Below are 27,695 nucleotides of genomic sequence, written 5' to 3' on the forward strand. Positions count from 1 at the left end.
CCCAGTTTAAAATGAACAATGTCCCCGAGATAGGACGAGTTTATTTTTAGTATTAAAGAGATTAACAATAGTTCTTATTCTGACTTATCCATAGTCAAACTCACCTGCTCAGAAAGTTGCAGACCCAGACAGTTTCTAACAAGTCCTACTAATCATTAAGAAAGGACTTACAATAAACGTTATGTGCAGTTATGTGCACAGGAAAGATCGAAGAGTAGAAAATGCCAAACAGAGGTATCCAGAGAGAAAGAAGGCTTTCTGTGAGTGAAATACTTTGTGTCTGTAGTTCAGGAATAAGATGCTTCTGCTGGGAGCTGAGAAGTCAAGATGAGAAACCTTTGGTATCCCAGTGGGATGTCAGAGTTCTCTGCGGTGGCATCTGTGGCTAGTTTAATGCATCAGTGGGAGGGAGAGACCTGAGGAGGAGGCAGAAATTCTCAACCTCTGCTCGATCACCAGCCGCATGGTTTAAGACTGGGAACCGACAGTGAACACACTCAAGGCCTGACCTTGAAGGGCACTGGGACAACTTGGAAAATGAACTGCTTAGTACTGAAGTCAAGCCTGTTGTGAAAGAAGGGCCAGCTCAGTTGCTTGTACAGGGCCCTTGTACTGGAGACCTGCAGAACACGGGGCACCAGACATGAGGATGGTGCAGCTAGTTATGGGATTTAAAAGGCAGTAACCCAAAAGGATGGAAGTGACAGCCCTCGCCACTACTCTGCAGATAATCACCCTGACTCTGACTCCACCTGTAGGGCCCCAGGACTGATTAAATCCCTAGGAATTCCATGTTAGGCAGGATCGTGGGTCAGAGCTCTAAGTAGAAGCTATAGGTTCTACTCTATAAAAACCGATGCACAGTATAGATCCAGCCGTCTGGGACACTTAGAGAGTGTGGCAGAACACATGGTCTTCGAAGATCTGCTTCTCTGTTGCTGGGAAGCTCTTGTCACAGATTGGACAATTCAGACACTGGGTCTGCATGCGCTGCTGCTCCAAGGTGTGATCGAAAATGTCATCAGCGAAGTCTGACTTGCAGGTGGGGCATCTCTTGATGGCGAGCTGGGAGGGAGAGCAAAGGCGTCAGGACAGGTGTAAGCTCTCTGTGGCCGAGGCCATGTCTCATTATCTGTTACATCCTCAGCACAGGGCGTACCACTGGCACATGGCAGGTGCTCAAGAAGTAGAGGGTGAATGAACGAAATCACATTGGGAGACACTCACTGAGGCTTTCTCTACCCCAGGAGTGAAAGGACCTACTCTTGTTACAGCACTGAGAGAGCCTGAGCCCAGAAGGGGCAGCGGACACACCTTGCTGGGCTGCCTGCCTAGTTCACATCTGCTCCCTAGTTCTGGTGCCAACCTCAGCTCACAGGTGGAGGTCGCAGGAGCAGAAAGCTGAGGGGCGAACTGGCTTTCTTCTCCCCACCTCAACGGGCTCCCTCAGCTCAGGTTTGACCCAGCTGATCCAGGGGACTTCTGGAGTTATCAAAATGAACCAGTCTCCCTATGGTTCTCCCGTGTACTGGAGCAAGAAGGGGCACTTTTCAAGGATCTGATGTGGGCAGTCTCCGGATTCGCATACTTACCAGGCCTGGGGCCGAACTTTCCTGGATACCTGAGGATCATAAAAAAGGTTTCATTCAATGAGAGAAATACCATCCCTGGATTCTCCAGCTGTGATCTATTAGTTGGTTTCTGTAACTCCCTTCGTTTCCCTTTCTCCCCACTGTCTGACTCTTTCTCTCTCCTATGTACCATTAACTGCTGATAGAGGGGATCTAGGTCGATGCTGAAGGGAAAAGAGGAAAAAATAATGAAATGAGACTTTCAATAGCCACGTTTATGCTACAGAATCAGGAAAAAAAAAAATCAAAAACCAAACCCAACCTCTTTTCAGTATGGGCAAAATGAGATTTAAATAAAAACAGTCACAATTTAATAAGAATAAGAAAACAATCTGAGAATAGATATTAAGACTGAAGCCACGTAAACTGGTATTTTTAAATGAAATGCTTAAAAATATTTTAAAAGAGAAAATAAATGTGTACCCCTGCCTGCTGTAAAGATTTGACTGTGACTCTTAAAAGAACATGACTGCTTTAAACTGTCCAAGAAAAGGACATGAGGTCTTCTATCACTTTTGGAGACAAAAGAGGAAAAGTTCCCTTTTCCCTTGTCCCTGGCAAGAACAATCTGACCCTCCGTCCTTAAGTGACAAGACTAGTTTCCATCCCCATTTCCTGTCCTCTAAACCACCCCAGGCTCTCTGTGGGGCACATTCCTGCTACCCTGGGTCAGGCCATCGAGAGGTTGCCCTAACTGCCCATTCCTGGGCGGCATACCCCACCTCTTACGCTTCCATTTCCAAACCTTAATTAGCTTCCTCAGCTTGGTATGTGTATATCTTCTACAAAGACACATTTCTCTGATTTATATATTTGGAATATAGCCACGGGACTCAATTTGTGTCTGCTGCCTCTAGGCGAATGATCTGATTTGCGTCTTCTAGATTCAGATTTATTTCTCAATTAACACTTCTCGCCTGGCAATCTTTCTATTGGGTCCTCGGCTTCTGCCCAGCAAGTCTTAACAATGAGACTGGTCTTAATTAGCATCTCAGACCACAAGAAAAAAAAAAAATTAGTGGGGGAAAGGGATGCAGGCAAGGGCCTTCTAGCTCAAATGGCAGTTGTCTTACCAGAATATGGGTTTCCATAGACAAGTCCTGGGTTTTGTCCAGCACCTCCTTGATCCGAAGTAGGCGCTTGATAGGGCAGAGCGTCAAAATCCAGACCCATGTAACTCAGCAATCTGCTGTTCTCCCTCTTCAGAAGCTAGGGAGAGAATGTGTAGAGAGACACGTTGGAAGACAACAACAAAGGAGGGCCACAAGCAACTGGCTAGGGGATGCCCGTTACAGGTACTTCTCCATGAACAGTGTGGCGCTGGAGAATCCCAGGAACCGACAAGTTGTAATTCTATTTTTTTTTTAAGATTTTATTTATTTATTTGACAGACAGAGATCATAAGTAGGCAGAGAGGCAGGCAGAGAGAGAGGGGGAAGCAGGCTCCCTGCTGAGCAGAGAGCCCGATGCGGGGCTCGATCCCAGGACCCTGGGATCATGACCTGAGCCGAAGGCAGAGGCTTAACCCACTGAGCCACCCAGGTGTCCCAAGTCGTAATTCTAAAGGGGAAGTAGCAGCCTCCGCACTCAGCAGATCTGAGTTCTTTACGCCTGAATTTAAGTGTATACTGAATTTTGTTTCGATTAATTGCAAAAAAGAATTTTAAGTCTCTAAATACATACCAACCGAGGTGGGGTACAAACGCTGTGTGCACAGATAAGGGGGGGCGGGACCTATATTAAGGTTGAAGCTGCTGCACATTACTGAGAGCAAAATGCTTCTTTTAGTCTCTTTCCTAGGACAATTGTCTTACACAATGGAATATTCATCTGATACAATTTTCCCTTCTTCATGTTTTATCCTTTCAAAGGGATATACCAACAGAGAGAGTGAAAGGAGAAGGAAGGGGGGAGATGAGAGAATGAGACAGAATAAGCTACAAGGAGGACACACAGCATTTTAAAAGTTCTTAGAAAAAAAGTTAGTAAACTGCCCCTTCACATCTTAAGAGGGCTTTACTATAGCTCTTAACAAAGCTTTCAAATATCAGCTCTTTTCCTCCCTGTTGCAAATTGTGTGTGTCCTCCTCCCTCCCTCCCACCACCCCCAACAGACTATTCCAGAAAATAGAGATTTCAAAGTCAAGCTCTGTTTATCTAAATCAAGAGGATGAGCATGACAGAAACAGACTCCTAAGGCCCCTACAATGCTCAAAGGCATTGGCATTAATGGCATAATCAAAGCTAGAGATGATCACTTGGAGGCACAGCCCGGAAGGCTTAGAGAGAGGGGCGAGCTGGAGAACCGTGGCAGGTGTAGATCTAGGAGCATAAGCCAGAGTGCTGGGATACCTGACTTTGATGCAAGGGCAGGAAAGTGCCTCTAAGTACCACTTCTTTTTTTTTAAGTTTTTATTTATTGTTTTTAATAATCTCTACACCTCATATGGGGCTCGAACTCACAACCCTGAGATCAAGAGTCACACGCTCCTCCAACTGAGCCGGCCAGGTGCCCCGAGGTGCAGCTTCTTTATTTGCTGCCATCATCCTCAATCAGCCAAGAATAGCTTGTGTCTAACCCACAGCAGAAGATAAATACTGCCTGGATGGATGAATGAATGAACGAATGAAGGGATGGATGAATGAGTGAGGGAATGAAGGCAGAGCATTTTATTAGGAGCCGACCATGGGTCCAGTGTGGCACAGACCGTCACTACTGCCCTGGTTTGAAAGCAGAAAAGGAAAAAGTCGCGCTGAAGGAAAGGGGTCCCTCAGCTAGCCTAAAATGACGTAGGATATTATTCCGCAAAGACAATACTTACAACAGGTGGGGAGTTAAGAGCAAAATGAATTAAGCTAGATCTTCCGTCAACGTGTTCCTTTCAAGCTGACTATTGCCAGGACAAACAAGTTTCAGTTATAGAACCAAGAGAGGGTTCATGGTAGATGAGGACTAGATTAAATTTACTCGTAGGAGCAATGGTTTCACCCACAGTCCCAGAAAGGGCTCTTTTACTTAACGTGTTAATTCACCATATCTCTGGGTCACTCTCCTCCTGCTCCTTAAAACCCTGGGGTTTGTAGGGCTGTCCGGGTGGCTCAGTGAGTTAGGCAGCCGACTCTTGATTTCAGCTCAGGTCATGATCTCAGGGTCGTGAGATTGAGCCCTGCATTGGGCTCCGTGCTCAGTGGGCAGTCTGCTTAAGATTCTCTCTCTCCCTCTCCCTCTGCTCCTCCCCACCACATGCTCGCTCGCTCTCAAATAAATAAATAAATCTTTAAACCGAACAAAACACCTTGGAGTTTCTACCCTGTTGTACACACTCACGTCGTTTTCTCTTTCCAATCTCTCTTTCTCTTTCTGCAGAACATTACATACAATCTTGTTCTCATTCAGTGTTTCTGACAGGCCCGAGTTCTCATTCTGTCAATAACAAAAACCAGTTAGGATTAGGCTCACATACTGTAATCTGGATCGAGGGTCGGGTACGACAAGGGGCCTGCGGAGGGTCTGGTTTCCCCACGCGGTGGGACCGAGGTGGGGAGAAGGCAGCTGGGGTGCAGAGGACGCACGGTGGAGGTGATGCCATGGTTTAACGAAATGCCTGAAGGCCTGGCTCAGCATCAGAGATGCTGATGTCTTTTGGTTAAGCTGGTAGTGAAAGTGACCAAAGAGGGGAAAAGTCATAAAGACGGACTTGGGAAAAGCCCCAAGACTGACTTATCAGAATTAGGGCTAACCGGAGCCCTATGTAACGGCACCCAACCATGGAAACAAGCATCTTGGTCTGGAATAAACACCTCACTCAATGTAGCTTGAGGGACTTAGGTTGATGGGACGTCCTCCCAGTGAGGACAGGCATCTGGACTCAAGGAACACTGAAGAACAAGGAACCTCGGAAGGCATTTATCCAAGGCTACAAGGAACCCGGACTGCGGTCTTGGGCGTCCCACTGTGACAGGCGGACCTAACTTCATAAACCCCACACTGGCAGGCATGCGTCCGTGCTTCCCATCTCCTACCTACAGACAGACACGTGCACATACCTCACAGACACACTTAAGCTAATCCTACTAGTTGTGGTTTGTTTTTTTTTCCAAGATTTTTTATTTGAACGCTGGTGCCCAAACTGCTGTGCGCTTCTAGCCGACCCTGAGGTAGGAATTCGAGAGGGGCTACCCGATGACAGGGCTGACTGCAGGCTCCCGGCTCCCCATCCCCATGGGCTCTTGCTGGCTCTTCGGGTCCTGCTTCACTTCCTCAAAAGGCAGAAATAAGAAAGGGCTATCTGAGTCTGCACAGAAACCTGCTCAATGGTTACAACCACCTTCCCTGAGACCCATGGGGGGAAGGGGGCCTCTACTTCCGGGGACCCCCAGACTGGTCTCTGGCTGCACACTCCATCCCTCCTCTTTTTAGCAGGAAGAGAAGTGTTTCTCCTCAACAAGGGTGGGCAGTCCTTTGGGCTTTGGTCTAGGAACCGCAGACCTTCACACCCCTGGCTTCCTGGGCCCCCTGAGCTCTGGCACCTACCAGTTGCGCAGCCGCCCTGAGTTGCCTGATCTGCCTGTGGAGTCGTTGACACTCTTTGTACTTCTCTAAGAAACAGGCTTTCCCGGCCTCTACCTTTGCCTTTAGGCGCTCCACCTCTTGTACTAACTGCTCCTCCACTGCTGTTTTCTTGTTCCTAGGTGCCTGAAGCATAAGATACACAGTCCTCACAGTTAGGGGCGCTCTGGGTATGTGAGGAATAAAGAATCGAGCCCCTGGGTCTTGAAAAATAGGCCACGAAAACCCAGGAAACCCCTACCTGGCACAAGGAGGTTCAAACCTTCGAAGGGCAGCAGCTTATATGAAACAGTGATTTCTCGCTACAGCGAAGGCCACGAGCTGCGGTGTGCTGGCAGGGGCCAGGCCTGTGATGTCGCTGAGAGGCGGAGGTGAAGGCCACGGGGGCCGGTAGAGGCAGTGGGGGAGTGGAGAACATGGGGCCCGTCTAGAGGGAGCCGCAGCCACCCAGGCCGGGCGTCGCTGCTGTGTGGGAATGGGGGCTCTGGGCTGCCAGAGCCCCCAAAGTTTTCAAGAAATACACATTTTTTAAAAAATGGGAAGTGTTCCCATTTTTAGTTGTTGGCAACCAATTCGGTTTTTGAAAAACACCATCTAGGCTAAATAACACGTTTCTCTGGGCCAAACTCAACCTGTGAGCAGCTGCTTTTCTAACTTTGTTCTCCTCTTTTTCATGCGACAGTATCTAGTAGCTTACATATGGGAGGTACACCAAGGGAGTGAATGATATGACTTATCCCAACAGCTGGATATCCTCCAGACAGCAGGGTTTCTCATACCCTTGCGAAATTCAGAAAATGGGGCTTCCTGGCACCTGTCATCACCACGAGGCCTCTTTTCCAACAACCTATTCTAGAAATTTATCAATTAGGCTCTCATTACTACATTACTATAGCTCGGAAGAATTTAGAATGATAATTGCTAATATTATATTAATCATAACAAAAATTTCGATTGCTGTAATATTTTCTAACCGTAGAGCTTGACTTTATAATTATTCATTTGTCTGCCCCCATGATAAGAAAGGGGTAGGGGTGACTCTGGGTGATTCCTGGCTCAAGGCTCTACTTGACAACCTGTCATGAAGTACTTTCAATATCCCTCTGCCATTCATCACACAGTAGGAACGGCCACCTCTCCTTAAACGTTTTGCAAATGACAAACTCTCTGTCCTTCTGGGACGATGTCCAGTGGTAAACGCTATTCTCCTCTGTCTTTTTTATCCTTTCTGCCACCTGAAAATAGACGCATCCCTCCCTTCCCGCAGGCTCCCTCCCACAAAGCCGTCCAAAGACAGACGTGCCGTTAACTGCTGCTGTTTCTTCTTGGCAGCTGCTTCTTCCTGCTTCATCTCCTCTACTGTCTGCTCCAGCTTCTTCTGGTGTTCCCTCTGCACAAAAACAGATGTCAGGACCGCTGCTGGGCAAACACAGGCGCGCGCACGTGAGCTAATGAGCAAGCAGCAGGCAGAGAGAGAAGCAAGTCTCTTTCTAGGTTTCCGAGAAGAGCCATGAGCTCCCTCATCTCAGATGGCTTCCTCGGAGACCTTTCCCACAGCCAGCAATGGTCGGCGTATGTGACAGAGTAAACAAAGAACCATGTACGTATTTTCTCGCGAGTGCCTAAAAATGTGGGTTCCATTTGTGACTCTACCTGTTGAGCCAAAGTGAGAAGGAGCTGGCTGTTCTCCTTCTTCAGATGTTCCAACTGCTCTGTCTTATCTTGATCTCCCCGCACGAGCTTCTCCATTTCTTTCTCTCGGGTTGACAGCTGGGCCTAAAGCAAAAACAGCGAATATAATCAAGATATAAAAGGAAGAAAACTGAACAGGAGCAATGCTGTTTAATGTACACTCACACAAAGAAATGCGTGCTCCTGGGCAACTCCCGACTGCCAAATATCCCCAGAACGCCCACTTTTCAGCTCTCCCTCACACCCTGCGCCTAAGACTCAATGGAGGAAAAGTCAACACACCCCTCTTTAAGGCACGGCTTCCTAAAACCAAGAATGATTCAGCTGGTATCTGCTTTACTTTCTAGCCTTTTTTTTTTTCATTCTAGGCTTTTGAGAAAGACTTTGAAGAGATTTTGTAGCTAAAAGAAAAAAAGTTAGAAAAGCAGTGATGGAGGTGACAGTCCTGCATCTTAAGAGTTCATGACAAATACAAACTGAACGAATTATTCAGTTCTTGAGGGCCGGGACTTTAAGAGTAACGGTATGAGTGTGGGGGTGGGGTCCAGAATAGAAAACTCCGTGAACCTGCAGACTAGCACTCTGACAGTTAGGCACCCCCACAGTGGAACTCACGGAGGAGCATGGGCAGGGTAAGACGATACACTTTGGCAAAGGTTTGGCATTACCCACCTGGAGCTGATCCACTCGGACTCCCATCTTCTCATTTTCTGAGGACATCTTCTGGTTTTGTTCTTTCAGTCTGTGGAGGAGAAGAGGACTGTGTGAGAGATATGCTGATTCCGGGTCAGATCCCCTGGGCCTTCGATGATTCAAGGCTGCCTTGGCCCTAAGGCTGTGGAATTAGTTTAAAATCCTTTCTTCTTGGGGCGCCGGGGTGGCTCAGTGGGTTAAAGCCTCTGCCTTCAGCTCAGGTCATGATCTCAGGGTCCTGGGATCGAGCCCCGGGTTGGCCTCTCTGCTCTGCAGGAAGCCTGCTTCCCCCACCTCTCTCTGCCTGCCTCTCTGCCTACTTGCAATCTGTCAAATAAATAAAATAAAATCTTTAAAAACAAAACAAAACACCAGCTTTAAAACAAACAAACAAACAAACAAAACACAATCATTCTTCTTCAGTCCTTTCTCGGCTTCCTGACCTCAAGCCGCACGTACTGGACACTTCACATTAATACCTGAATTCAGGTTACTTCACCTTACCATTCGGATACTAATGCTCCAACCTAGAATCGCACCTATCACTGCCGTTAACAGGAAGACTGTGTCTAACGAGCTCCAGAGATCTCATCTGTGACACCCGGGAACACAGCAGATCCCCCGCTCCGGGAATCACTCACTGGAGCAGCTCGGCCTCCCAGCGGTCCTTCTGCGCCTTCAGCTGCTGTTCCAGCTCCTTATTGGTTCCCTTTAGAGTTTCCAGCTCCTCCTGCAGATTGAGACATCAAAGGAACAGACCATTTCTAAGACTTTTTAGTACTGAGGCCAGCTGACAAGTATTTACTGAGCATTTACTACATGTCAGGCCCTTATTCAATGTCACGACACGACGGTGAATGAAATATCCAAGGAAAGGGGTTTCCATATTAAACTGTTCTTAATCAGTTTTCTCCACACAATGCATTCACCTCAATTTCTCTTCCACTGGAGCTTGTATTTGTCCATTAACTCATTAAACAAATATTTAACGAGTGCGTATGAGGCACTGTTCCTGAACTACAGACATAGCAGTGAAATGAAATAAAGTCGGTTTTCTCTCGGAAAGGTGCTGGCCAAGAAATTCATGGACGCCGCATATGTAATTCAAGTTTAGGAGCCACATTTTAAAAATCAAAAAGAGGGGTGCCTGGGCGGCTCAGTGGGTTAAGCCTCTGCCTTTGTTCGGCTCAGGTCATGGTCTCAGGGTCCTGGGATGGAGCCCCACATCGGGCTCTCTGCTCAGCAGGGAGCCTGCTTCCCCCCACCATCTCTGTCTGCTTCTCTGCCTACTTGTGATCTTTCTCTCTCTGTTAAATAAATAAAATCCTTAAAAAAAAAAAAATATATATATATATATATATAAATAAAAACCAACAAGAAATAGCTATGCTTAATCTTACTAATAGTACATTTAAACCAATATATCTAAAATATTGTTTCAATATGTAAATAAGAGGGAAATATTCTAACTTTTTTCATAATACGTCTTCAAAATCCGATATACCCTTTATGCTTATGGCGCATCACAAGACGCCATGTTTCAAGTGTTCAAGAGCCACAGACAGCTAGCGGCCCCCACACTAGGGCTACACGTTTGGTTTTTTTATCCCAACTCCATTCTGCACCAAAGCCAGCATTGTGCGTCAATAACAACTCCCTGCTTTTAGCTCCAAGATTTATACGTTTATCATCCTTTTAAAAAATAATTTAAAAAACTGTAGGAATATGTACATAAAATTTCCCACCTTCATCAACTTTAAGCCTACAGTTCAGCGGCATTAAGCACATTCACACTGTTGTACAACCGGCCCTATAATCACCCACAGAACTATTTTCACGTGTACAGCCAAAGCTCTGTCCTGTGAAAACACTGACTCCCTGTTCTCCCCACCCACCCCCTCTCCCGGCAACTACCACTCTACTTCCTGTGTCTGTGAAGCTGGGTACTCCAGGTACCTCCTGAGTGGGATCACGTGCTATTTGTTTCCCTGTGTCTGACCCATTTTGCCCAGCTAATGTCCTCGGTGTTCATCCATTTTGACCATGTGTCAGAACTTCTTTTCTTTTTAAAGCTGAATAACATTCCATTGTTATCTACACGCTAAACCACGTGTATCCTTCTATCCGTCACTGGACACGGGGGATGCCTCCACCCGTTGGCTATTGGGAAAGATGGTGTTATGAACATGAATGTACTAGTCTCTCTTTCAGAAAACAAGTATCATCAATCCCTCTTTTATAGAGAGGGGAAACTAAAGTTCAGAGATGTTAAAAAAATTTCCCCTGCTTCATCAGACACTAAGTGGGAGAACAAGTCTGTGTGACTCCAAAGATGAGGTTCTTAATCAGTGAATGGTCCTGGCTCTAAAACACATGGGTTTTCTACCCCATTTTTGTTTTTAATTTTAATTCCTAAAAAACATGGGTTTTAATATCAGAAAAGTCTGAGCTCAACTCCAAGCTCCTTTCAAAGTCATGAGCTGACTGTAACATTGGGCAAGTCACCTAACCTCTCTGAGCTGCTGGGTGGTTTTAAGGATTAAGTGAAGCGATCTGCTTAATTACAGTGCCTCATTAACAGTGCACAAAGTAGGTGCTGAATAAATAACTGGCTTGTGTTACCCTAACAACTAGTAGCAAGTTGGTAGGAGAGCTAACTCGAGAAGCCAGACCCTCTGATTCCTTTGCTAGAACCTGGCAGGTTGAGCTGTAGGGCTCGTGGCCAGATACTGGTTCTTGACAGACTGTGAATGACTGCCACCTGTTTGTTATCTAACTGCCTGGAAGAGGCCAGATCTGTAGCCTGGACCTGTTACCCACACTTCTGCACCAGCCCAGGGCTAAGGACATCACACAGGGCATTTGTGTGACAGCAACGTATAAAACACAGTCTGTCTGGGAGTCAAGAGAAGTGGGTCCCAACCTAGTATGATCACTAACCTGACCTCTTCCGCTCTCCTTTGGGCCTCAGTTTGCTCACCTGTAGATCAAGGGGTCTACAGATGGTGACTGCCAAGGTTTGCATGTTCTGGAACTTCTAAGGTATGACCTCAGTGTAATTAGTTTATAGTCCCGAGAGAAGACTCTCTTCTTTAAAGCTCCTTGCATTATCAACTCTCAATTACCACCTGTTAACTGGAAGGATGTTTCAAAAGAGAAGTAGCAAAGAGTCTGGATAACCTGCAGCCTTGCTTTTATACTCTCTACTCTCTCGAGGTTCACAGTCTAGCGAATCAAAGCAGAGATTACGTTCTACATAGGAACCAGGAAGCAGCAGTCAAGACTGCCTGGTTTGAATCCTGGCTCCATCACAGATTAGCTGTATAAAGGATTATGTACCCTTCTAAGCCTCAGGTTACTCGTCTGTAAAATCAGGGTAATAACAGTACCTAATCCAAAGTTTAAATAAAGTAATCCATATAAAAATTTTAACACGGGGCCTATTCAAAGATATTAGTATAGGGGAGTAAGATCACAAGCAAAAGAGAGGGTGGGGCTGGATAAGAGACACCATCCAGTTCTGACCTCTGTGGTCCAGGTTCATGTTTTTTGTTTGTCTGTTTGTTTTCAGGTTCGTGTTTAACTAGCAGCCATACCTCCTTCTTGTGGAGCTCAGCCTGCATGTCTGAGTTCTGCTGCTGGAGGCTGACACAGCTGTCCTTCAGCTCCTGGTTTTCTTTGCGGAGCTCCTTATTGTGCTGCTCAATTTCTTCCACTTCACCCTACGAAAGAGCATCCCATGAATTCATATTTGACCCTTTATAGCTTGATAAAATATTCAAGTCCCTCTAGTGGAACATTCCCATGGGCTGGGATGCTGAGGGCCTGGTGGATTCCCACTCATACGGCAACATCTGTGTCCCCTGAATGGGAGCACCTGCTCAGTATGTAGGGTAGGGGATAACGGAGGCACGTCCGTATAATTGCAACATTGAGCCGGTCATTACCAAGAAAGAAAGACAAACAAAATTAAGACCATAAAGAGTTAAAAGGTGGAATGACAGAAGAACGTAGATTCTTCTTGCAAACACTTACTACTGTTTGTCTCTCCTATTGGACTTAGCTCCTAGAGGCCAAGGACAGCCAAGTGATTTAATTGATTCTTCACTGCCTACCACAGTGCTGGACGGAAAAAGGGTGTCCTGTGAAATAACTGAGTAAGTAAATGGATCTAATACTCAGAGTATGATAGGCTTTGGGTCAGAATGGAGAGATAGGGATGCCTGGGTGGCTCAGGCGGTTAAGCATCTGTCTTTGGATGGGGTCAAGATCCCAATCCCACATCGGGCTCTCTGCTCAGCGGGGAGTCTGCCTTTCTCCCTCCCTCCTCCCCCACTTGTGTGCTCTCTGTTGAATAAATAAATAAAATCTTAAGAAAAAAAATAAAGACAGAACTGAAAGATACAAGACATATTTGGTGCGTCCCTCCCCAAAGGGGCTTATAATTTACTGTGGTGGTAAGATATGCAGATGACCAAAATTAAGCAACTGGCAAAGTTAAGGAAATAACTGAATGCCAACTAAGTTACAGCAGCTTTTGAGAACGGAGGAACCACTTATTGTTGTGATTCTTTTCAATGTTCCTAAGTCATTTCTGAGTAGGTTTGAGTGGGTACTGTATGCATTTCTCCCCACAGTCTCTGTTAAGACATTTAATAAAGGCTTTATTGATCCCAATTCCACCCTATCCTGAAATTACTACTCTTACTGGCAGGAAAAGATGGGGGTGAGATGTTTACAGACCTGAGTGGTAACAACCAGGATGTCCTCCTCATTTTCTGGACGGAACTGGAAAGGGATGCTTGCTCCCCGGACCACACCATCCTGATCCACATAGCAGAACTGGTAATACTCATCATCCTTGGGCAGGTAATAAGCTGAAAACACAACATGATTTTTAATCCAAAAATAAGGTCTGTTAAGAAAACTAAAAATCTGCAAGTCTTTTATCTGCCCCAGAAAGCTTCAGCTCAACAGAATTAGTCTTAGCTGCTGTCTTCAAATATCTTTGATCCAGGATTTTTCTCACCTTTGAACTGGACTTCCTGTTGTTTGGCTGATTCACCGTTTAGGTCAACGGGCAAAGTGACCCACATGAAGGTGTAATACTCACGGGTTGTCTTCCATCCTACCTGCAATGACAGAAGGCTCTCACTCAGCATCTGACAGTGCTCCGGGGAAAATCCTTATTTGTGCGAGGTCTCCTCAAAAGGCACTTACTTTTCATTTGTTTATGTTGAAAGTACAACAGAATGAGTCCCTTATGATAGGTGGTACGACGTCTGACACAACTAGGAATTGGCACACGTGTGCACGCATGCACACACACACACACACACACACACACACACACACACACACACCATCCAGAACACCTGGCTCAGAAGGAAATGAAAACTGACATGACACCCGGGATGAGGGTTCCAAAAATTCTGTCACCACTTCAGACAGAGAACGGTGAATGACTGGGGAAAACAGTGAAGACAGCTCTGGGCTTGTGACTCTGATCCCACTACCTTCTCCCAACAGTGTTCTTAGAACTTCTTAATCAGAAAGCCCTTCTGACCCGCTGTCTCTGTGGGTCAGTCCTCTCCTGTGTCCAGGCCAGTCTTTTCACCCACACGGACCTGGTTATACTCATGCATTTTTAAAAATGCCGTTTTTGAATCATGTGCGTGCAGGAGTGGAGGGGCAAAAGGGTTTTTAGATTATGAGGTAGGTCCCAGATAACGGAGTCCAGTCTATAGAATTTTCATCAGTGTTTTTCTTAATGCGAGCTTAACGAAGGCTTTTTGGTGACAGATACTGACAACAATCTGGTGGTCACAGAGGCCTCTTCCAGGTCTTGAATGCAGTAAGTCATGATATAAGGATACTGTAAAATATGCCTCAGAGCAGAAAGCTGGCTAAGTGGAAAATACTCTCAGTAACTGTGAAGAGGGGTAAAAGATGGCTCAAGCCATATCTGGAAGATAAGGGCACACCAGAGACTAGAAAGGGAGCCGTTGTGTCTTTGAGGGGAGAGCACTCAGCAAATGAGAAGCGAAATTACATTTATTGCCATATTTTGACCCTGCCCGAGCCCAGTGGGAGGAACAAGAACTAAAAATAAATTCCATTTTTATATATGAAGGAATCAGTGCAGGGTTGAAAAGGCTACACTGAAAGCGCCTGAGAACATACCGGGGCATGTTTTAGTGTCTCATTAATACACACCCCATTGCTGTAAGCAGCTCACAGCCGCTGCGGCCTGTGGTGGTACAGGAAACGGGAATTTTATGGAGTCTTCATTCACATCCTGGAGTTTCTTAATGCACTGTGACCAAAATATCATCTGGGAAGGCCCAAGAATTACTGCAGTGTTGGAGCAAGGAAACAGGTTCTGGCCACCTGCAACTTCTGCCCTCGGCCCTTCCACCTGCGTGGTCCTGGGCCCAGCGGGCCTCGTGTGGCACATGTCCCCTCTCAGAGCCCTTCGAAATATTAAAATGCCTAGGGGAAGGGGAACTGGAGCACAGAACTGTGCACGAAAGGCAGGAAAGGTAATTTCCAACTTTAGGCTCTATCGTTGCTGGTAGCTTTTGCTATATCGAGAAGATGAAGCGTAGAGCACATTCAAAACCAGTTCACAAGTGCCCACCTGGTGCCAGGAAGGACCCGTGTCAGGACTGCTGAGGAGCTAAGGAATATGGCTGAGACCTGCACTGCAAATGATTCAGCTGATGGAGCATGTGATGTTTTTTGTTTTTTTTTTTTTAATTAGAAAGAAAGAAAAAAAATTTTAAGTGCTCTCTACCCCCAATGTGGGGCTTGAACTCACAACCCTGAGATCAAAGGATTGTGCAGCTCTGCCGACTGAGCCAGTCACACACCCTGAGCATGCGACTCTTGATCTTGGGGTTGTAAGTTTGAGCCCCATGTGTGGTGTGGAGTTTACTTAAAATAAAATTAAAAAGAGGGGCACCTGGGTGGCTCCGTTGGTTGAGTGTCCAACTGTTGATTTTGGCTCAGGTCATGGGACTGGGCCATGCACTGGGCGTGTGGTCTGCTTGACATTGTCTCCCTCCCTCTGGCCCTTCCTCCCCCTGCTCTCTCTCTCTCTCTAAAATAAATAAATAAAACCTTTAAAAAGAGAGAGAGACTGCACTATAAGAACACCAGGTGAGGGGCACCTGGGTGGCTCAGTGGGTTAAAGCCTCTGCCTTCAGCTCAGGTCATGATCCCAGGGTCCTGGGATCGAGCCCCGCATCAGGCTCTCTGCTCAGCAGGGAGCCTGCTTCCCTCTCTCTCTGCCTGCCTCTCTGCCTACTTGTGATCTCTCTCTGTCGAATAAATAAATAAAATCTTTAAAAAAAAAAAAAAGAGGGGCACCTGGGTGGCTCAGTGGATTAAAGCCTCTGCCTTCGGCTCGGGTCATGATCCCAGGGTTCTGGGATCAAGCCCCGCATCAGGCTCTCTGCTCAGCAGGGTGCCTGCTTCCCCCTCTCTCTCTGCCTGCCTCTCTGCCTACTTGTGATCTCTCTTTGTCAAATAAATAAATAAATAAAATCTTTAAAAAAAAAAAAAAAGAACACCAGGTGAGGGGCCCCTGGGTGGCTCAGTTGTTGAGCGTCTGCCTTCCACTCAGGTCATGGTCCCAGGATCCCAGGATCGAGCCCCACGTTGGGCTCCCAGCTCAGCAGGAAGCCTGCTTCTCCCTCTCCCACTCCCCCTGCTCCCTCTTCTGCTGTGTCTCTGTCAAATAAATAAATAAAATCTTAAAAAAAAAAAAGCTCACACAAGTGAGCTTTCCAAGGGAGATACAGAAGATAACACTTTAAATCAGTTCTTAATTTTCTAATTTACCATCTGTTCAGATGAATTCAGAAGAGGAAAAAAAGCAGAGGTTTAGGAAACAAACAAATTCATTTACCACTTACTCACTGGGAAAGTCACCACCTTGAGTATATCCATTTTGTTCATCTGTGCACGAGGTAACACTCCCCGTCTGAGGGTGCTGCTGTGGCATGAGGCTCAGTGAGAACACACACGAGCGCGCGCACACGCACACACAGAAAACCTCATCAAAGACACAGCGCATCATATGTTCTTAAAATTTGTGTTCTCTTTACTAAGTTCTCTTAACACTTTTTTTCAGGCTTCTAGGTAGCTGTTCAAGTCAATAGCTTTATGGACAATGAACACAAGGGGCCATTTTTTGTATTAATGATTTTCTTTATGGAATCACTGCGCTGTCTCTGAAATGCACGAAGCACTCCAAATACAGAGGCATTTTAAAAATTTTTATTTTTTTAAAGAATTTATTTATTTATTTGACAGAGAGAGAGATCACAAGTAGGCAGAGAGGCAGGCAGAGAGAGAGGGGGAAGCAGGCTCCCTGCTGAGCAGAGAGCCCGATGCAGGGCTTGATCCCAGGACCCTGGGATCAAGACCTGAGCCAAAGGCAGAGGTTTGATCCACTGAGGCCCCCAGGAGCCCCTCAAAAACGATTTTAAACATTTGTTTTTATTTTATTTATTTATTTACTTATTTACTAAACAAATCTTTTATTTACTACTTTAGTGGGGAGGGTGCACTGTTCCTAGAGGGACTGCAATGCCAGGTTGATGTATGGAGTGGATGGAGCAAGCTCCTATTCCAACTCCCTATCCAAAATCCATTTAATATACTGTCCTCAGATAGAGGACATATCAGATATTAAACTGATAAGAACAGATATTATACTTGATCTTAGCCAAAAGGACGAGAAGCAATTAAACATTTGTTTATTTTTTAATTTTTTAAAAAATTTTTTATTTTTTTAAAAGATTTTATTTATTTATTTGAAAGAAAGAGATCACAAGTAGGCAGAGAGGCAGGCAGAGGGAGAGGAAGGGAAGCAGGCTCCCTGCTGAGCAGAGAGCCCGATGCAGGGCTCAATCCCAGGACCCTGGGATCACGACCTGAGCCAAAGGCAGAGGCTTTAACCCACTGAGCCACCCAGGCGCCCCTAAACATTTGTTTTTTAAAAGCACAAGATTTTCATCTGGTTTATGGTCAAGTCCTCACTGGAAATTGCTAAGTCCCTGGAAAATACAACCAGTCTAGACAAAACAGAAATATAATTGTTGGGGGTGGGGGGATTAAGATTACATTTCAAAGGCAAATAAGCAATTTTCAAATTGTCCTCTTTCTTAATTATCTCTATCTGCACTGTCCAGAATGATAGCCACTAGCCACATGAGGCCATTTAAATTTAAATTAATTAAATTTTAGTTAATTCACTAGCCATATTTTAAGTGCTCAACAGCCACAAATGGCTAGAGGCCATTGTACTGGACAGTGAAGGAACAGCTCTGTTGCAGAAAGTTCTACTGGACAGTTTTGCTACATGTGGAGAAGAAAAAAAACAAGAATCATCTTCCAAAATAGGAAACAGTCCAGTGTGTCAGGACATCCTTTAGCCTAATGAGTCCATATCCGGCAGTCTCAGGAGGTGTCCCGGATACTCGCCAGTGTGTCTCTGGTTGTCTGCTCTCCTTGCCTCTAAATGCCAGCTTCCACAGTTCCATTAGTTAGCTTAGAATTCCAAACAATTATGGAAAAGTAACTCTATGAGGGATGGAACGAGCATGAGCTCCTCCACAGTACAGTCAAGAATGATGTCTGGTTTCAGGATGAACAACAAGGCAAACAATCACATGACATACGGAGATGTCAAAGCAAAGGTCACTGATGTTGGAACTCAGCAGTGTAAATTACTTAAATTTGACCTTTATCTCCTGTCTCTAGATATAATAGGAAGATCTGTCATTATGGGCTGTGTGTGTGTGTGTGTGTGTGTGTGTGTGTGTGTGAAGTGAGAGATGGAGAGAGACACAGATAGGGGGAGAAAGGGAGGCAGAGAATAAGCTGACTAGACTGAAAGAAAGTACCATTTCTGTACTTGAACTGGCAGGGTGTTAGGCACTAGGAGAGGTCCCTGAGGGACCTCAGAAAATTTCTATCCATGGAAATCTTTACAAAGAAACAAGTCATACTTATTCAGGAACAAACTTCTTAGATGCAGGATGTCAAACCCCGTAACTTCTCAACCTCCTTTTTAGATATGTAATACTCATATTAAAACAAGTTAAACATTCTTCTAAGAAGGCAATGTTTAAGGTCACAGAAATTACATAAGGGGCCAGTCATCCTAGTCAATTCATAGATAAGTATTTCAAAATAGGATAATTTTAAAACATTTACATTTGGTCTTTAAATTAAAATTAAAGTTAAATTAAAACTTGAGTCCCACAGGGGCACCTGGGTGGCTCAGTGGGTTAAAGCCTCTGCCTTCGGCTCAGGTCATGATCTCAGGGTCCTGGGATCGAGCCCCGAGTCGGGCTCTCTGCTCAGCGGGGAGCCTGCTTCCCTTCCTCTCTCTCTCTGCCTGCCTCTCTGCCTACTTGTGATCTCTGTCAAATAAATAAAATCTTTAAAAAAAAAAATAAAAAAAACTTGAGTCCCACAGTACATGTTGGTGTGTGAAGGTGGAAGTAGGGAAGTACCAGGGAATTTAGTTTAGGATTTTAAAATTGGCCCAGGGATGCCTGGGTGGCTCAGTGGGTTAAATGTCTGCCTTCGGCTTAGGTCATGATCCTGGAGTCCTGCGATCAAGCCCCATGTTGGACTCCCTGGTCAGCAGAGGACTGCTTCTCCCTCTCCCTCTGCTGCTCCCCTTGTTTGTGCACTCTCTATGTGTCAAATAAATAAATAAAATCTTTAAAAAAATTTTTTAAAATGGCCAGACCAGAAAAAAAGGTGGGGGGCGGGCACCTGGGTGGCTCAGTCAATTAAGCATCCGAGTTCGGCTCAGGTCATGATCTCAGGGACTTGGGATCGAGCCCTGTGTTGGGCTCCTTGTTCAACAGGGAGTCTGCTTGTCCTTGTGCAACGCCCAAAACTCTCATTCTCTCTCTCAAATAAATAGATTAAAAAAAAAAAAAAGGCCAGACATAAGACGCAAAATGCTTATAACACACAGACAGTCAGTCACACAGTCAGGAATGAAGAGTCACCTCTAGTTCCCAGTCACTTGGTACTAAATTAACCACTTACTCGAAAGATGCCAATCCAATCCTTTCGGCGGGGAATGAAATGCTGGGTGAGCGTATAATAGCATGTGACATCCCCTCCAGGGACATAGAACTTCTCCACGCTATTAAAGATGACCTGAGAGAAATGACAGTGATCCAGCAAGACAGCTGATGTGGGGGGATCTTCTACTGTCTCTTCCATGGTGGGCGTCCTGTTATGAGATACGGGATAGAATAAGGCTTAAAGTTGTCTGAAATGTTGGGAGATTTCTGGGCTCTCACCCAGGGAACATTCCATTCGAGGCGAGTCAGGAAAAGCAAAAGCCTGACAGGGATTGAGACCATACAACTTGCTTTCTGTTTCACTTTGAGTCAGTTTGCATTCATAGCTTCCTATGCTACAAGAACGTTCTAAGAATGTCTTTGATCTCCACCACAGGCCCCCCACCCTCTCATACCTCACATACTCTCTGCTCATGGCTGTTTGTGGCACTTCTTCTAATGCCTTCAATTAAGTAAGGCCGTCTAGAGGAAAATGACTGGAGCTGGGAACAGTAAGACTTAGAGTCTTGATTTTTTATCCCATCAAGTCCTGTGACTTCTGAATATCGGTTGCTCTACATTTCAGCTTCTACCTTCAGTTCCATTCATCCTGTAACTATCGAGTCCTTGCACGTACGTATTAAGGCACTCTGCTAGGAGCTAGGCATGGGTGCAGGAAGAAAGGGAAGGTTGAGAGCAGATGATCTGACATGCACCAGTGACAAGCACGGGCTCTGAAACCAGAATGGTGAGGTTCAAATTCCAGCCTCACTACCTATAAATGCACGTAATCAGCTGAGCTCTCTGCCTGCTGCCTCACCTGTAAGACGGGACTATCCACACCTACGTCATTTTATTTTTCATGAACGTTAACTGAAATAATGTAACACGTCAGCAGGCCTTAAATCACTACCTGCCAGAGTCACACAAAGTAGAAACATGTAGAATGACAGAATAACGAGCAGAGTCTGCAAGAAGAAAGGGCTTGCCAGATGTTAGTGATTTTCTTAACATTGTGGGGTGTTTTGTTTTGTTTTCTGGCATAGTCTATGGCCTTGGAAGGGTCCCGATGCAATATGGCAGTTAGTTGGGAAAACAAGTGACCAGCAAACGAATGGAATCAAAGCAAAGTGCTCTGGGGTTCAAAAGAGGGAGACATGCAACTGGCTAGGAAAATGAAGGAGAGCTTTGAGGGGTGAGAAGAGTCCTGGATAAACCCTCAAGGAAGATGAGGGGTGAGGATTTGGGGGGTGAGGAAATTCCAGGTGAGTGAAATGGCATGCGTAAAAGCAATGAGAGAGAAAGAGATGCTGCCCATGTTTGGAGGAAAGCAAGCAAGTCGGATTCCTATTTGTAACACTGGGGATATAACCTATATTTCACCTTTGCAGGTCACAGTAGAGATAGAACGTGATCAAGGATGGCAAACTATCGGGGAGGTAAAAATGATATAGAAAAGAAATAAAGTCTTTTGAATTGCTGAGATCTGACACTTCCTGCCTCTCAAAAGTCACATGCTCCATCTTCTAACTGCTCCCTGAGTCTAACATTTAGTAAGTCCAGGATCCTCAACCCAGGATTTCATGGGGAAATGGAAACAATATCGTGGCTGTTATACAGGGGCTGAAGGAAAGCTGCATACAGGGGACTACCATGTGATCCCTTACAAATTTGGCTGCTGGAACATGTTGGGAGATTGTGTACAACTCAATTTTTTAAAAATAAGTACAACCAAAAAACACAGCCCTTCTAGTCCTGCCTGACCCTACTTATTTCCTGCTTTTATTTCGAACTCTAAACAACCAGGCCTCCTCTTCCAACTCCCCTAGTAGTCAATTTTCTCATGGAGAAGGCAAGGGGATTTTTGGTGGCACTGAACTGTCTGTTCTTGGGACTGAGCTAAGGAACCAAGAAATGTATTAGCTTTCTGGTTTGTGACAATTTTGCCACATCCTTAACCTCAAACCTCAGATCAGTTTTTCCGAGGAAGGGGGTGGTCACATTCCAGTCAAGGTCAGAACTAGTTCCTCATACAAGCAGCTGCTTGTTGATCCGTTGGATGCCATGGGAGGGTGGGCAGAGTTCTCAGCTTGCAGACCCCTCGCTTTCCTAGGGGTCTCAAGTCTTACTGAGGCCAGCATACCCCTCTGTCCTCAGCACAGAGCACTATTTATCTGAGCTCGTAAAATGACTTAATCTGTTGTCTGTGAATCATAAAGAACACTCAGGTAAGAGTGGCTTCAGGGCCTGTCTCTTAATTAACCTAAGTGCCCAACTCTCACTTCTTTTACGTCCTAACACGATCACGATCACGATCACGATCACCCCTGGACACACGACATAATGCCTAGCCCATGGTAATTGCTGATTAACTATTCACGGAATAAGTGAAATGCATGTGATTCATCAAAAAGTGAAAGGAAAGGGCTTTGTAGGTAAACAATGGTGGGAATGACCGTGGGGCTAATTCTTTTTTAAGCCCCGCTCTTCATTTGTGGGATACCCTTGGAGAAGCTGCTGTTTCTCAGCTTTCTCTTTTCTAAAATACGGTGAAGAGATGATAATCTCCAAGTGCTATGTCAGTTCTTGGTATGGCTGGTTCAGCTGGCATAGCTGGTTCAAGTGGCACAGTGCCAAAAAAACAAAAGGCACAGATTTGATTTCCTTAAGGACCCATAAAATTCACACTCCATTACCCACCTTCTACACACTCAAACTCTGGCAAGCTGTTTTGCAAATGGATGTTACTCTGAAAGGCAAGACCAGCCAAGGGTATGAGGGCTCCTTACACCCTCTTTCCTACTAGAAAAACAATCTATAAGCTCATGAACAGAACACTGAAGAAAGGACACGCATGTGTGCACACACGCACACTCACACACACATAGACACAGGCACAAAAGAGCTCATGTTCTGAGGCTTGAGTGTAGGTATAGCCAGTGGAAACTAGCTCTTTACATTCATCTGAACACCTAATCATCTATCTGGAAAAGTCGACAGTCTTGGTTCCTTATTAGAAACGTAATATTCCGGGGTGCCTAGGTGGCTCAGTGGGTTAAACCTCTGCCTTCAGCTCAGGTTGTTATCTCGGGGTCCTGGGATCGAGGCCCACATTGGGCTCTCTGCTCAGTGGGGACTTGCTTCCCCCCCCCTCTGCCCGCCTCTCTGCCTACTTGTGATTCTCTCTCTCTGTCAAATAAATAAAATCTTAAACAAAAATTAAAAAAATTTTTTTTAAATTTATTTGACAGAGAGAGATCACAAGCAGGCAGAGAGGTGGGGGGGGGGCGGGTGAAGCAGGCTCCCCGCCGAGCAGAGAGCCCGAGGCGGGGCTTGATCCCAGGACCATGGGATCATGACCTGGGCCGAAGGCAGAGTATTAACCCACTGAGCCACTCAGGTGCCCCTGAAAAAATTCTTTTAAAAAGTAAAATTCCATGAAGTCTCCCATTTCAGAGATCTCATTACCTTCCTGGGATGACTCAGAGGGCACCCTAGTGGCTCTCTAGGTATTTGGAATACAATTGTTCTTGAAATAGGAAACTATCCTCTACCGAGACTGGGGAAGGGGTTGAGGAGGCAGTTGGAGTGGAGAACAGACATGGCTTTGCTTCTCTGCCTCTCACCAAAGCTGAGGACAGAAAAGGCCATGGGTGAAAGGCCATGAGCATAACCATGCTAATCTGAACTGGGTCAGTAAGGAGTTACCTCATTTAACTTTTCCTGGAAGGAAGGTATCTACTACTAATTTTTAAGGTCAGTGGCCCTTAAAACCCTTTCCTCCCTCCCAGTGATCAGGTTCCTTGGGGGAAATAGGTTCTGACAATGGCTGGGGAAATCACCTTGCTGTCAAAGCAGTCCAGAAAGGACAATTTGTGGAGGGGACAGAGAGGATATGGAAGAAAAAGCAGAATGACTTAAGCATCAACTTTCCCTTCTTCTTCTTTTTTTTTAAATTATTTTTTTAAGATTTTATTTATTTGACGGAGATCACAAGTAGGCACAGAGGCAGGCGGGGGGGGGGGGGAAGCAGGCCCCCTACCGAACAGAGAGCCGGATGCAGGACTTGATCCCAGGACCCTGAGATGATGACCTGAGCCGAAGGCAGAGGCTTAACCCTCTGAGTCACCCAGGCGCTCCTCAACTTCCCCTTCTTTAACCGCTCCTTCCACTATAGAACCTGTCTGCCAACCATTTCTAGTTCTGACCATATCCATGGAGGGAAATGAAAAGAGGTAGGAAAAGAGCAAAAGTTAAATTTAGAAGCCTGGAGAGCTATGGAGTCATGAAAAAGGAGCAGGATGAATTAGGCCCCCTAGAAATCATGGGATGGTATTCAACCTAATTCCCTCCTCTTACTCTCATGCCCAAGACTAGCCACGTGAGGAGTGAGCAGGGAAAACAAACAGGGATGTCCAAAAGCAAGCCACTGAGTAGGGGAAAATAATGCAGAGAGTCTACGGACTGTCAGAAGCACTTTACTTGGACTCTGATTTTTTTTTCAGCTCAGTTTCCAAATGGATTAGGGTCCTCAGAGGATGTATGCAATAACAGGCAACATGTTTTAAAATGAGTCCCCTGAACCGGCTTCTGGCTTCTATGAAAACCTGACACATTTTCATCTAATGAGCTTTTCAAGCCTAATATACTAGTCCCAGGACTGTTCCATGAGGGCAGAAATTCTCTTACATTCTCCTGAAGAAAAGGAACAGCTAATTAATTCAGCTTCTGCTCTGAGTCAATCTGTAAAGTACACTAGTACGCTTTTTAGCAGAAAAAAAAATTTTTTTTAGCAGAAAATTTTAAAAAATATTATAAACCTTCCTGGTTCAGGTTCTAACAAGGCAAATACGCAACCAAGTCAATTCACCAATTTTCCTAAAGTTTTTCCCCGTGCGTGATGAACCATGAAGAAGAAATAATTTTACTAAAAAATAACTGATTCTGGGGTGCCTGGGTGGCTCAGTGGGTTAAGCCTCTGCCTTTGGCTCAGGTCATGATCTCAGGGTCCTGGGATTGAGTCCTGCATTGGGCTCTCTGCTCAGCAAGAAGCCTGCTTCCCCCCCCCCCCACCCCACACTTCTCTCTCTCTCTCTTTTTCTTTGCCTGTCTCTGTAGCTACTTGTGATCTCTGTCAAATAAATAAGTAAAATCTTTAAAAAAAAATAAATAACTGAAGTTCTATCATAGAGTATGCTCAACATTTTTACCTTAGCCTTTTATACCTGTGGGCACATGTTTTAGAGAAATGAAAGACGATCAGTAGTTTATCTGGATTAGTTCACAGAAGGAAACCAAATGTTCCCACAGCCAAGAAAGAAATGCAAATCGATTCTTCATTTGGGAACAGTAAAAACAAAAGATAAGCAAAAAAAAAATCCAAACCGCATTTCATCTATTCCTTCATCCTGCTGATGTAACTTTCTAAACTAGTAGCCATTAGCAAAACGGATGAACTGATTTGAATCTCACTCCTCCTGGGCCCTGGAAGAGATGCTTGCTCAAAACCATCCTTAGAGAACTGGACAGTAGCTCCTAAGGCCCTGAGCAAAAGCAAAGACACACTGTAAATTGTCTTTAAATTCTTGAGCTACTTGTTCTTATTTTTTTTTTAAGATTTTATTTATTTATTTGACAGACAGAGATCACAAGTAGGCAGAGAGGCAGGCAGAGAGAGAGGGTGGTGCAGGCTTCCCGCTGAGCAGAGAGCCCTACATGGGGCTCGATCCCAGGACCCTGAGATCATGACCTGAGCCAAAGGAAGAGACTTAACCCACTGAGCCACCCAGGCGCCCCTTGAGCTACTTGTTCTAATCCAAAATTTCCAAGTTCGTTTTAGTTCTTTACCTAGTACCTTTCAGAGTGCCTTAGAGAACGTGTATACCTCCAGGAGGCTTGTAATACTCCTCACTAACAACTGTTGGGATTGGTTGCCCCCACTTATTTGACATCCCACGCCAGCAGTACCAGCAGGAGGAGAGAAGGAAAGCAAAACAGTCATGGGATATGAGATGTGGGCAACCAGAAGAAACTGTGTGAAAGCCTCAACACTGTGTTCTAATCCTCTCTTTAACTTAACTGAGATGGTACACTTTTTTCTTGAAAAGGGGTGACAGGGCTAACCGCTGAAGTCACATGGGTGGTGACGGGTTTGAAGTGCCGTGGAAAGGGAACCAGGCTGGGAGCCAAGGGACCTGGGTTCCTGCCTTAGGTCTGCCACTAACTAGCTTTGACGTCTTGGCTAAGTCGCACTACCTCCTTTTAGGCCTCAGTATCCTCATTAGTAAAACGCACGAATCAGGCTAGAAAACCTCCAAGAAACTTTCCAGCTACAATGATGATCCTAAGTGAAAGAAAAAGAAAGTGAAAGAGGTCGTTTTAACAGTCTTTCCTTTCATCTAAGGAAATAAGGAACCAGGGCATTGTATCAACAGCACAAAGTGTTTAAAGAGCCCTAGAGGTACTATCTGACTTGAAAGATGATACCTGTTAGGGCTATGTAACTCTCACCACCTTTCCTGGGGTCCTTTCCACTCCACAGCTGTCATACCTGCTAAAAGGCAGAGTTTCAGGTAGAGGCCCTTTGAAAATATTTGTGAATGTGAGGCACCTGGATACTCCCTAATCATGTACTCTACATTATCTACAAAGACATTAAAAGTCCTCGGTTTTTCACGGTTTTTGCAACTAGGGAAGTAAGTTATAATACATAGCATCTGTATTATTCTACTCAGCACCAGCAATGGCCACTTGTTGGCTTGCATCAGGAGCGAAGAATCCAAGTGATAGAAAAAAGTTAACATGCCCGGAAGGCGCTGAAATCTTAATGGGGGAACGTTAGTCCCCAAACTGGCCTCATGGTAGCGGTGGGGAGGGGCTTCCGGAGATCAGCGGTAAAGCCGCAGGTCATTACACTCCAGCTGCTCTTTGTTCTGCCTAGAATATCTCCGATTAGAGAAGGCCTCCTCTGAAGGAAAGGGACCTTAGCGATCAGGGAAAAGACAGGGAAACTGAGGCCCAAAGAGAAGGGAACTTGCCTAGCGTGTAACTCGGCCTCTTAGCAAACAGCGATGCTGATGCCTTCAAGGACAGGGATTAAGTAACTACCGAGACCTCGGCCCGCGGGAGGGGGGGGAGGGAGGCGTTGACGCCGTGACGTCAAGACCCCCGACCCCCGTCAGAGGAGTCCCTTCTGCTCAAGGAGCCTACCACTCGGCCACAAGCACTGAAATTCTGCCCTCCTCGGGAGAAAACTGGCCCTCGACCCTCCAAGGCCGCGGAAGGGGCTCCAGGGGCCCCATGACGCCACATATACTGTTACCCTGTAAGGATGAAAGGAAGTGAAAACCGAAACCAGCCGCACCGCTGCCTGCCCAAGGTCCTTTCTGAAGAGTGGAAGTCTGAATTTGGAGAACCCGAAGGCCCAAGTGCCCCTAATTGCCCTCCTTCACTCCAGGGACTCACCGGGTGTAGCAGCCGGCGTTGGCGCAACAGCAACAGGGCAGAGCAAGGCACAGGGGCGGGGCTAAAAGCCCAGGGGAGAGCCGATCCCATCTGGTCCCGCCCACTACGTCACAACGGCTACCAAGCCCCGCCCCTGCAGCGGCGCTTGCTGGGACTTGTAGTGCTCAGGTGACTGGGCCCCAGGGGTGATGCGCTGCGCTATGTGGTTTTCGCTCATCCGGAAGAGTTCCCCAAGGAACCTATTTCTTCCCCTAGAATGAGCCATTTACTTACCTTGAAAAAAACCAAACAAACCAGAAGTTTATTTCTTTCAGTCCTGAACAAGAAAGGGCCATCGAGAGGTCATCTTCATTGTTCTCCTGCCTTTACATAGCGCTTCGCTAAGAGCCCTACAGATGAGACCCCCTTTGGCATTTAGTCATCCTTCCACCTGCTCCTAAAGGAGACCCAGCAATCTCCCTGGATGCCCCTGTTTCTGTGTTTCATCTTTCTCTTTCTATAAAGAAATTATTTTTTAGCATTAACTCTGCCAAGGTAGTGTTCTTC

General features: G+C 45.8%; 1 protein-coding gene across 1 annotated transcript; it reads right to left on the reverse strand.

Annotated features, from left to right (window-relative positions):
* On the reverse strand, positions 1–27,184 carry CALCOCO2 (calcium binding and coiled-coil domain 2). The gene is made up of 13 exons (XM_080826710.1): positions 27,150–27,184; positions 19,666–19,855; positions 13,616–13,718; positions 13,330–13,463; positions 12,183–12,308; positions 9,228–9,316; positions 8,566–8,635; positions 7,855–7,977; positions 7,505–7,591; positions 4,960–5,055; positions 2,705–2,840; positions 1,593–1,621; positions 1–1,065 (listed from the first exon to the last, which is right to left on the reverse strand). The coding sequence occupies exons 2-13, from the start codon at positions 19,843–19,845 to the stop codon at positions 889–891; spliced, it is 1,350 nt and encodes a 449-aa protein (XP_080682836.1). The 5' UTR covers positions 19,846–19,855; positions 27,150–27,184; the 3' UTR covers positions 1–888.
* Positions 27,185–27,695: the final 511 nt, after the last annotated feature.

Source organism: Martes martes (assembly GCF_963455335.1).
Source record: "Martes martes genome assembly, chromosome: 16".
NCBI lineage: Eukaryota > Metazoa > Chordata > Mammalia > Carnivora > Mustelidae > Martes > Martes martes.